General features: G+C 43.2%; 2 protein-coding genes across 3 annotated transcripts in view; one reads left to right on the forward strand and one right to left on the reverse strand.

Annotated features, from left to right (window-relative positions):
• fermt1 (FERM domain containing kindlin 1) overlaps positions 1-5,157 on the forward strand; it is a 58,317-nt gene extending 53,160 nt beyond the window's left edge. The window contains exons 12-14 of the mRNA XM_055638841.1: positions 89-213; positions 751-892; positions 4,475-5,157. Of these exons, the coding sequence (XP_055494816.1) occupies positions 89-213; positions 751-892; positions 4,475-4,648 (441 nt within the window). The 3' untranslated portion in view covers positions 4,649-5,157. The remainder of the gene's footprint in view (positions 1-88; positions 214-750; positions 893-4,474) is intronic.
• A 4,994-nt stretch (positions 5,158-10,151) lies between these two features.
• crls1 (cardiolipin synthase 1) overlaps positions 10,152-12,224 on the reverse strand; it is a 50,016-nt gene continuing 47,943 nt past the window's right edge. For both annotated transcript variants that reach the window (XM_055638960.1, XM_055638959.1), the window contains one exon: positions 10,152-10,407. In XM_055638960.1, coding sequence (XP_055494935.1) covers positions 10,317-10,407 — 91 coding nt within the window. In that variant the 3' untranslated portion in view covers positions 10,152-10,316. The remainder of the gene's footprint in view (positions 10,408-12,224) is intronic.

The following is a 12,224-nucleotide window of genomic DNA, read 5'->3' on the forward strand; positions in this document are numbered from 1 at the left end:
GATGCAATGAAGCTACTAGACGGAACAAATCGTCTAGCCGGCAGCGCTTTTGAATAAACCAAAGATTCAACAAGCAATTTATTTTCAGTTGACAACACGCATCCTGGAAGCGCATCAGAATGTGGCACAGATGACGTTGGTAGAAGCCAAGATGAGATTCATCCAGGCGTGGCAATCGCTGCCAGAGTTTGGACTTTCATACTTTATAGTCAGGTGAGTTACATAAGATCACAAGAACATTGGGAATATGGCCTCAGCAGTAGAATTGCTGCCTTGCAGCGCCAGAGACCCGGGTTCGATCCTGACTATGGGTGCTTGTCGGTACAGAGTTTGTACGTTCTCCCCGTGACTGTGCGTGTTTTCTCCAAGATCCTCGGTTTCCTCCCACGCTCCAAAGACGTGCAGGTTTGTAGGTTAATTGGCTAGTGTAAACATTGTAAAATTGTCCCTAGTATGTTGGTGTGTAGGTTGGTGCTAGTGTGCGGGGATCGCTGGTCGGCACGGACTCGAATTCCACACCATACTGGTAAAGTCTTTAGACTCCTTTGCATCAGAACAAATGAAATGTAGAAAATGGCCCATTTCATTATTTCTGCGTACTCGGGGAAAGTGGATACGACAAAAGTATGATTTTAACTTTGTAAGGATATATTTCTCCAAGTAACTCGTACATGCATTCCATTATTCCTTTAGGAACTCCATATATAAGGGTATTATGGAAAGAGCCAACGTTATTGTTTGCTTTTGCAGATTCAGAGGAACCAAAAAGGATGATTTGCTGGGCATTTCCTACAACCGATTAATAAGAATTGATATGGCAACAGGAGATCCTATCATAACTTGGAGATATAGCAACATAAAACAGTGGAACGTCAATTGGGAAATTAGACAGGTGAGTTACAACTAACGCTTTCATGTCTCCATTTATGCTTACATACATTTATGTTTACATAAAATTATGTTTGCAGTGTACTATGTTTGCATATTCTGTTGTGCTTCTGCAAGTAAGAAGTTCAAGTGAGTTTATTGTCATGTGTCCCTGAGAGGACAATGAAATTCTTGCTTTGCTTCAGCACAACAGAACATAGTAGGCATTGACTACAAAACACACAAATAAATAAACTGATGAAGTCCAAATAACAGATAATGGGTTATTAATGTTCAGATTTTTGTCCGAGCCAGGTTTAATAGCCTGATAGCTGTGGGGAAGTAGCTATTCCTGAACCTGGTCATAGAAACATAGAAATTAGGTGCAGGATAAGGCCATTCAGCCCTTCGAGCCTGCACCGCCATTCAATATGATCATGGCTGATCATCCAACTCTGTATCCTGTACCTGCCTTCTCTCCATACCCCCTGATCCCTTTTGCCACAAGGGCCACATCTAACTCTCTCTTAAATATAACTTCCTCTTAAATTGCAGTCTTCAGGCTCCTGTACCTTCTACCTGAAGGTAGCAGGGAGATGAGTGTGTGGCCAGGATGTTGTGGGTCTTTGATGATACTGCCAGCCTTTTTGAGGCAGCGACTTTGATAAATCCCCTCGATGGAAGCAAGGTCAGAGCCAATGATGGACTGGGCAGTGTTTACTACTTTTATAGTCTCTGCCTCTCCAGGGCGCTCAAGTTGCCGAACCAAGCCACGATGCAACCGGTCAGCATGCTCTCATTGTTCCATCTGGGACATATGACAATAAATCACTTTTGACTCTGGAGTTTCAAAAAAGGCTCAATTTAAAATATTAAATCCCAATCGGAAAGCTTTGGAGGGATATGGGCCAAACCCAGACAGGTGGAACTGGTGTAGATGGGGCATTTTGGTCAGTGTGGGCAAGTTGGGCCAAAGGGCCTGTTTCCAAGCTGATTGATTACACTGCTCCTACTAAGAAAATTGCCACCAGATTGTTGTCATTAGAAAAATTACTAATGGCGCTGTAAGGACGCAACTCTACCGTTGCTCCACCGTGCTTTCCAACAGATAAGCCTAACAGATAATTGTGTAGCTTTGTAAAAGTAAATAATTATGAGATATCAAATTCTATCTGTTGGTACATTAGACTTGTTATGGGGCTGTCCCACTGTACGAGCTAATTCAAGAGTTCTCCCGAGTTTCCCCCTATTCGAACTCGGAGAATTATGGTAATAGCCGCTCGTAGGTACTCGGGGCTCTCGTGGACATTTTTCAACATGTTGAAAAATCTCCACGAGCGTACCATATTTCCCCGAGTACCTGCCGTTAGCGTTACGTGCCGCTAAAAGGCTACCGAGCTCCGAGGTACCCGCAACGTACATTCTATGAGCTTACCACGAGTTTGATTTTTTTTTAAACTCGGGAGAGCTCGTGAATTAGCTCATACAGTGGGACAGCCCTTTAACAAAATCACGGAAATTTTCCTTTAGAAATTGAACAAGCACTGCAACGGCAAGAAGACTATAATGGATGATCAGCCATGATCACATTCATACGTGCTGGCTCGAAGGGCCGAATGGCCTACACCTGCACCTATTGTCTATTGTCTAATTGAATCTCGAAAAATCAAATACTCCAACCCTGTTATTAGGTATGTTACAAAGCCTACCTGAAGCGTGGCTGAGTATCTGCCCCACCCCGTGTGTGTGATTTTGGCGCTGTTTAGAGGGGGGCGGGTTTAAAACGCGATTTTTACTAGGCTGTTGCAATCGAAAATGTTCAGCCTAGTAAATCATTAACGAAAAATCGCTGAAAGACCCCGTCGCAAAAGGTATTATTAGTTTTTATGGCCTTGTATAATAGTTATAGTAGTTTAAAAATCACTCTCTCAACCCGCGACCTCTCGCAGCCCCAGGGTTTTATAAAGCAAACAATTAAAGGTATGTACCTTATTTTTACATTAAAAGGGGCTTCTTAAGAACCCTGTATATAAAGTTTTCTATAGCGAGTAGCTCATTTTGGGCTCTTTATATCCCGCAGTATTTTTCTGGGCATTTGAGGGCACAAATCCACTGCAATGTGAACGTTCTAAACCAGCGCGTTCCACAGGAACCCACTAGAAAGCTGATTTAAAATGGACTTTAATTTACAGCAATTGAACACTAAATTCCTTCCATTTGGCCTATAAATTAATGTAAATGAGATTTTAAAATCATGTTTTATTGTGAATTATTTATGAATATTATTTGGACACTTGGGCTATTTAAAAACATTAATCATTTATTAAGAAATGGATAGATGTTTAGATCTCGTAATTGAAGTTTGAAATTTGCTACACTTGGGTAACTAACTAATTATATGCTTTAATTTCAGGTCATCCAAGTTAGATTATTTCATGTTTGTTTCAGAATGGTTCAATCTACCATAACTGAAAATTTCATTCAGTTCTCTTAATTTGTAAGAAGGTTATGGCCTTTTGACAGCACGCGATCACAGCTTTTTTGTTATGTCCAGAGAGAATCAATAGGGAACAAGATGCTAATTTCCGAGTATGAAAATGGCCATAACTTTTTAAATACTTGAGATATGAAAGTGAATTAGGTGTCAAATTAAACTTCTTTTTATGCTTTATCTGATGGGATAAATTACAGACTTGATTTTTTAAATCTCAAAATTTTGTAACATTGCTACTGTTATAATCTTCATCTCTGGGTGATATTTTCTGGGAAAAGGACAGCAAGAGGTTATTCGGACACAGGAGACCATTTTTCAACTCATTATTTCACTCCTCTGTACCCCTGCAACTTTCTCTCACCAACAGCGAACCCCCTCCCATTTTGTTTTGCTGTGTTATGCAAGCATTTCGTTTTGTTTTGTTTATTGTCACGTGCACCAAGATACAGTGAAAAGCTTTTTGCTGCCTGCTAGTCAGTCAGCGGAAAGACTATACATGATTACTATCGATCGACAGTGTACAGATACAGGATAAAGGGAATAACGTTTAGTGCAAGATAAAGTCCAGTAAAGTCCAGTGAAAGATAGTCCGAGGTTCTTCAATGAGGTAGATGGTAGCTCAGGACCACCATCTAGTTGGTGATAACAGCTGGGAAGAAGCTGTCCCTGAATTTGGAGGTGTGTGTTTTCACACTTCTCTGCCCGATGGGAGAGGGGAGAGGGGAGAAGACGGAGTGGCACATTTACTATGAGGTAACTAATGTTAGACAATGAAATTACCAGTGAATTTAGAGGGACAACCAGAGTACCTGGGGAATAAAAGATTTTTGCACAAGAACGTAGCAGCTCCGTGTTGACACAATCCGAGGTTGGGATTGAACCTGGGTCCTTAAAGCTGTGAGGCAGCAACACAAACTGTCATGGACTCAGTGGGCCGAAGGGCCTGTTTTCGTGCTGTATCTCTACACTAAACTAAACTCATGCCACCGCCAATAGATTTATTCTAGGGAAGACAGTGCCATCTAGGGGCAAACTGCTGCATAACGGATGTAAGTTTGTTGTCAACTAAACTAATATGGTCCCAAAACTCAAGTTGTTGCCTCTTAATTCCAGGTTGAGATCGAGTTTGATCAGAGTACAGCCATAGCACTCACGTGTCTGAATGCAGACTGCAAGACCGTCCACGAATATATTGGAGGATATATCTTTCTGTCGACGCGCTCCAAGGATCAAAATGAAACGCTGGACGAAGAACTGTTTCACAAACTCACTGGGGGTCAGGATTGATGTTAAAGACCCTCCGAACTGCAGCACAACCTCAAGAACAGTTTAGGGAAAGGGCGGAGTCCAAATAAAATCAATTGATAAATAGCTACTACCTATCTTTACAAAAGTTACCTGTAAGAATTGCTAAGTTCTCCACTTATATTGTAACCTTTGAAACGATTATCACAGAATGTGTGCTCTTTGCAGCACTTGTATTCATAAATTCATAAGTGATAGGAGCAGCATTCGGCCATTCGGCCCATCGTCTAGTCTGCAATTCAGACATGGCTGATTTATCTCTCCCTCCTAACTACATCCTCCTGCCTTCTCCCCTGACACTCGTACTAATCAAGAATCTATCAATCTCTGCCTTACAAATATCCATTGACGGCCTCCACAGCCTTCTGTGGCAATGAATTCACTCTTGTTAGTGTGAAAACAGTCACTATTTAATCCTTGCATGTTAACCTCAATGTACACATTGAATGGACAGATGATGGAAAGGCAATAAATAAATGGTGGTACAGAAATCACTGTGAGCTAACTTGGCAACAATTAACATCCTCAAATAAAACAAAACATTATTTGGCATTAGGATAGGAAGGCCACTGGTGAAATAGATTGTAATCTTTCTAAAGCTTGCTTCTGTGCTCACTGAACATTGGCCAGTACAGTCTGAAGGAGGGTCCCAAACCGAAACATCACCTAGCCATCTTCTCAATAGATGCTGCCTGACCTGCTGAGTTACACCGGCACTTTGTGTCTGAAAAAGGGTTTCAGCCCGAAACGTTGCCTATTTCCTTCGCTCCATAGATGCTGCTGCACCCGCTGAGTTTCTCCAGCATTTTTGTGTACCTGGGATTTTCCAGCATCTGCTGTTCCTTCTTAAACACTTTGTGTCTATCTTTGGTAGAGACCAGTACAACACAGGTAAAGGCCCTTCGGCCCACTATGTTTGTGGCAGACATGATGCCACGTTGTGAAGGAAGGAACTGCAGATGCTGGTTTACACCGAAGGTAGACACATAACGTTGGAGTAACTCAGCGGGTCAAGCAGCATCTCTGGAAAAAAGCACCATGTGATGTTTCGGGTCGGGTCTGCAAAAGGGTCTCAGTCCGAAACGTCACCTATTCTCGCTGAGTTACTGCGGCATTTTGTGTCTATCTAGGATGGTTAATCTCCTCTGTCTGCACATGATTCATACCGTGTGCGTGTGTAAAAATCTCTTAAATGCCTCTGTGGTATCTGCTTCCACCATCACCAATGGAGCACGTTCCAGGCACCAACAATATGCAAATAAACATGTCCTGCACATCTCGCTTTAAGAGTGTTGCACGAATCATACCAGTTCAACAGCAGAGTCTTCCTGGCTTTGTGCAAACAACAGTAAAAGATAAAATTGCATAGAGCAGATGGCAAAACACAAAATGCTCAAGGAACTTAATGGGTCAGGCAGCATTTCTAGGGGAAATGGATACGTGAGGTTTCAGGTCTACACAACTGATGGCTCTCACCACCTTATAATTTCCTTGCACTGTCAACTATCGCTGCCTGGCGTGGCACGATGGCGCAGCGAGAGTCGCTGCCTTACAGCACTAGAGACCTGGGTTTGATCCTGACTACGGGCGTTCCGTGTACGGAGTTTGCACGTTATCCCTGTGCCCTCGTGGGTTTTCTCCAGGTGCTCCAGTTTCCTCAAACATTCCAAAGACATACAGTTTGTAAGTTAATTGGCTCAGTAAAAAAATAGTAAATTGTCCCTAGTGTGTAGGATAGTGCTAGGATGATCATTGGTCGGCGCAGACTCGGTGGACCAAAGGGCCTGTTTCCGTGCTGTATCTCTAAAGTCTAAAGTTTTGTTTAGTTTGAAAGTAAAGGAGGGGATGGGGTAACTGGAGATAGGAAAACCACAGAACACACAAGGACCGGCAACAGATGAGATCGTACCAAGTCCGTACAGACAGCTCTCATAGTCTAAACTCTAAGTCACCCTGACTTTTCTTTCTTTCTTTCTCACTCTCTCGCTGTCCTCTCTCACTGTGATCTCTCTCGCTCACTCGCCTCTTTCCTCCTCTTTGGTTTTACATGCTCCCTTGCGTTCCAGATTGCTTGTTCATCCAAACTCATTCTATTACTTCCTGCACCGTTACTTCCTGGGAAGCAAATAAGGATGAGAAGACAGAACACACCTGGCGCTGAATGCTTTGAGCAAATATTAAAGAGCAGCGGGGATCACACTTTGTCAGCGGTCAGGGAACAGAAGCCAGCCTTTTCAAATTTTAAAATAGCATGTCAAGAGGAAAGTGGAACAGACACCGACTATACTGTGGACAAGATCTTGCGGTCTGGACCAAACTGCAGGCCATTGGAACAATGCCAACCTGCCTCATCCTTCCTGTATCAGGATCATTCCAGTTTGGTTGGTTATTTTTAAAAGAACATTCAACACATAACAAATTTATACTTAACGTTGAAAAATTCAGAAATGTGTTAAAGTTTTTAAACAGGATGGGGAGCCTTGATGAGGATTTTCTGGTTATAACACCGGCTTCCTGTGAAGAGAAAAAACAATCATTCCTGGCATCAGCATTAGCTGTGCAAGTATTGTGTGCAGAGACGGATTTACACAATTTTCATACATGAATAGGTCCATTAATAGACTGCGAGCTAATCTTTGATGGAGCGTTCCGTAACCTAGATGTAAAGCACTAATTGTTTATACTTGAAGGTTACGTTACCCAGTCATGTCCCGGACAAAGCTGAGTGAAAATAGACTTGGGTGGAAAGTTTCTCTTTGGCTACAAGATGGAAATAAATAATGAGAATTTATTTTAACACCAGACCAGTGGTGGAAAAAGTAAATCCAATTTTACCTTTGGGACCGCGAAAGGTCAGAGAGGCGTGAAGGCAAATAAAGGTGTGACAGGTGAAATGAACAGCACAATGGATGCTGTAAAGAGGAACGGCAGATGCTGGTTTATACCAAAGATAGACATAAAACTCTAGAATAAAAGGCCTGTCCCACTTAGACGTCATTTGCGCGTCATGCAGATGGCGAGCGAAGATTTTGTACATACCAAAATCCTGGCGCGAGCACGCGTGACTGCCTACGTCACCACGCATGCGTAATGCACACCATGCGCGCATCACGTGCGCGGCACAACGCGTGCGTCGTGACGCATTAATGATGACGTGCAAATGACGCCCAAGTGTGACAGGCCCTTTACTCAACAGGTCGGGCAGCAACTCTGGAGAAAACGGTTGGGTGATGTTTCGGGTCGGGGAACCTTCCACCCAATACAATCAGTCTGAACCGAAACGTCACCTATCCATTTTCACAAGGGATGCTGCTTGCCCCGCTGAGTTACTCAAGCATTTTGTGTCTATCTTTAGTTTAGGTTAGAGATACTTCGGCCCTCGGCCCACCGAGTCCGCGCTGACCAGCGATCCCCATACACTAGCTTTCCTACAAACTAGGGACAATTTACAACCTTTTCCAAACACAATTAAGCTAGAAACCTGTACATCTTTGGAGTGTTGGAGGAAACCGGAGCAGCTGGTGAAAACCCACGCGGTCACAGGGAGAACGTGCAAACTCCATACAGTGGTATATGTAATCTTGATCTAGCCAGGGTCTCTGGCGCTGCAAAGCAGCAGCTATACCATTGTGCCACTGAATCTATCTTTGGTATAAACCAGCAGCTGCAGTCTTTTTTATTTCCAAAGTTTATCCAACCTCTCCTAGCTGAAACTCTAATCCAGGCAACATTCTGGTAAACCTTCTCTGCACCCTCTCCAAAGACTCCTCATCCGTCCTGTACTCGTCTGACCAAAACTGTATGCAATACTCCAAATCCAACTTAACCAAAGTCCTACAGAGCTGAATCTACTGTAATTCTCGGAGAGGAAAGACTATGAAGATCGACATCAAAAGGTGGTAAGAAAGGATACGCTAAATGCTACTATAAAAGATGACCGAGGGAAAGCAGGCCTAAAGGTCTTCGCCAGAGGTAGACACAAAATGCTGGAGTAACTCAGCGGGACCAGCAGCATCTCTGGAGAGAAGGAAAGGGAAATGTTTTTGGTCAAGACCCTTCTTTATGCTATTTGACCCGCTGAATTACAAGAGCATTTTCATATATTCATAACTGATAGGAGCAGAATTAGGCCATTCAGCCCATCAAGTCTACGCTGCCATTCAATCATGGCTGATGTATCTCTCCCTCCTAACCCCATTCTCCTGCCTTCTCTCCATAACCGCTGACACCCGTACTAATTAAGAATTTTGTGTCCCATCTTCGGTGTACCTTCTCTCCAGAGATGCTGCCTGTCCCGCTGAGTTACTCCAGCATTTTGTGTCTGTCTTCGGTGTAAAGCAGCATCTGCAGTTCCTTCCTACACATTTCGTCTTCACCAGAGGAGTGACTTCCTCAAGTATTCCCAATGGAGGTCAGTTCAGATACAATGTCAAAGCTTAAGTTTTATGGCTCAAGTTCATGCTTGCTTGTTTGAAAACTTCATGTCCCTTAAAATGACATGGAGAAACACAGAGACTGGAGATTGCAGCTCTTGCCTCCTGTCTTAAAAGCAAAGGCCGAATATACAACCTCTGCGTGTCCCACACAGTAAGATCTAAGAAGGCTATCACTTGTGCCTGAAAGTATCAAAAAGACAGGAAAGTACAGAGGAGAAAATATAATCATTAGGTGTGAGGTGAGATACAAGAAAGATTAGTAGCAGACACAGATTAGTAGGTAAGAAACAGCAATGAGCAAGTTGACTTAGTTATAGAAACATAGAAATTAGGTGCAGGAGTAGGCCATTCGGGCCTTCGAGCCTGCACCGCCATTCAATATGATCATGGCTGATCATCCAACTCAGTATCCCGTACCTGCCTATGACAGGACAAAGAGGAGACGGTGAAGAGAGGGGGAGAATGGGGCATTGCAGAAAAGTAGCAGGAAATTGAGCAGCGAATTTGTTGTGAGCATCCGACCAGAAGACATATAACCATAAAAACCATATAACAATTACAGGAGCAGAAAGTCCGTGCCGAACAACATAGGAGCAGAATTTGGCCATTTGGCCCATCGAGCCATTTGATCATGGCTGATCTATTTTTCCCCTTTAACCCCATGACACAAAAATTATTACTACATGGGTGGCACACAGTGGCACAGCTGGAGAACTGCTGAGTCACAGCGCCAGGGACCCAGGTTCGATCCTATCCTCGGGTGCTGTCTGTGTGGAGTTTGCACGTTCTCCCTGGGACCGCACGGTATCCACCCACATCCCAGACGTGTGGGTGCGTGGATTAATTGTCCTCTGTAAACTGCTCCTAGTGTGTAGGGAAGAGGATGAATAAGTGAGATAACATAGCATTAGTGTGAGAACGGGGATCGATGGCCGGCACGGACTCGGTGGGCCGAAGGGCCCGTTTCCATGTTGTATCTCTAAAATAATCTTGCTGTATGATTAATTTAGTGACTGAAGCACAACCAAAATAGCAAAACCACAGAAGTGCAGATTTTTAAACTTTTATTAATAAATTTGTATCATTTGTAGGAAAAAAAATTCCATATATATCTACATTATTTTAATCAATGTCTTTTCTGCATAAAAATCAAGATCCATTCCCTGCTTTGCTCAGACTGATTCCAGACGCCATTGTCAGCGATGCAGTTTGATTTACTTTGCCCGGTTCAGCACTTGCACAGTATTTTTGCCGTGGAGGTAGTAGCTGTATGCTGATGCCACTGTGGTCAGGGCTGTGACATACCTGAAACAAGAGGACTCTGAGAATCAGCATCACATTCCCATCTACAATTACTGCAGTTTAAGAATCAAGCTCAAAACAAGCTCATAAGGTCATAAGTGATAGGAGTAGAATTAGGCCATTCGGCCCATCAAATCTACTCCGCCATTCAATCATGGTTGATCCATCTCTCCCTCCTAACCCTATTCTCCTGCCTTCTCCCCTCAACCTCTATCACCCGTACTAATCAAAAATCTATCTATCTCTGCCTTAAAAAGATCCACCGTCTTGGCCTCCACAGCCTTCTGTGGCAAAGAATTCCACAGATTCATCACTCTCCAACTAAAGAACTGGTCTGCTTTGCTGCACAGCTTGCATTTATATAACATGATTTACAAAATAAAATGTCCCAAGCATTTTACTCGTGTTTTCAAGAATAAAGCACACTAGTATATCAAGTTAAAAGAAAATATAAGACACTAAGAGCTGGAGTAAATCAGTGGGTCATGAACATCTCTTGAGAAAAAGGATGGGTGACATTTCAGGTCGGGACCCTTCATCAGACTGAAAGTAGGGGGTGAGGTGGGGGTGGGGCAAAGATGTGGAGACGAGAAAAGACCAGGACAAATTTGGGCCGACCACAAATTACCTCAGATGGGGCGCTGTCTGGTAGGCCCATTGTTGGCTGGGGAAGGTGTGATCTCAAGAGGGATACAATATGGAGAACTGTGGACTTCGTAAAACAACTAGGGTGGAGGAGAGTGAGATGAAGTTACATGAAATCAGTGAATTTAATGTTCAAAGAATTGATAGCATGAAATAAAGAGGTGGGCAAATAAGGTAGGTTGTAAAGAACATCTTAAAGGGCTTGTAAAAACAAGGAACTGTAGATGCTGGTTAATACACAAAAGGACACAAAGTGCTGGTGTAACTCAGCAGGTCAGGCAGCATCCATGGTGAACATGGATAGGTAATGTTTTGTGTGTGAAGAAGGGTCCTGACCCGAAACATGACCTCTCCAGGTTTTCTAGATATGCTGAATGACCCGCTGAGTTACTGCAGCGTTTTTTATCCTAAAGGGTTTTGTCTGTGGAACTGATGCACTACAATGCTGAGAACTATATTCTGCACTCTGTATCTTCCCTTTCACTCTTTCCCACCCTGTGGGACAGGCAATATCTCTGGAGAGAAGGAATGGGTGACGTTTCCGGTCTCGACCCTTCGTCGCACAAGAAACGTCTGAAGAAGGGTCTCGACCCGAAACGTCTCTCCAGAGATGCTGCCTGTCCCACTGAGTTACTTCAGCATTTTGTGTCTATCTCCACTTTAAAGCAGCATCTGCAGTTTCTTCTTATACTATAGTACCCTAGTGTACTTGAGTTTAACTTGATTGTTTTGATGTGATTATCTGATCTGATTGGATAGCACGCAAAACAATGCTTTTCACTGAACCTTAGTTACCTTAATAAACCTAAATCTAAGAGGGTGAAGGACATTCAAATGTGGGATGACAAAAATGCTGGAGAAACCCAGCGGGTGAGGCAGCATCTTTGGCACAGTGGAGTAGACACAATATTTAAGAAAGAACTGCAGATGTGTTGGATAATGGGGAGGCACAGAGAGTTAGGGGGGGAATTTCAAATTTGAGGGTCTTGACATTGGTATTTTAAAGGAGGTCAGAATTGGTCATTTGTGGGGCTGGTTGACATTGTGCAGAGAGGTTATTACAAGCTGGGTAAGAATTTCAAAATGTTAGTGTTGCTAGATCAGAATTCAATATTGGTTAGACACATTGTTTGTTTCTCTGGACAAAAAGGATGAGTGACGTTTCGGGTCAGAAC

Source organism: Leucoraja erinacea, chromosome 8 (assembly GCF_028641065.1).
Source record: "Leucoraja erinacea ecotype New England chromosome 8, Leri_hhj_1, whole genome shotgun sequence".
Taxonomy (NCBI): Eukaryota; Metazoa; Chordata; class Chondrichthyes; order Rajiformes; family Rajidae; genus Leucoraja; species Leucoraja erinaceus.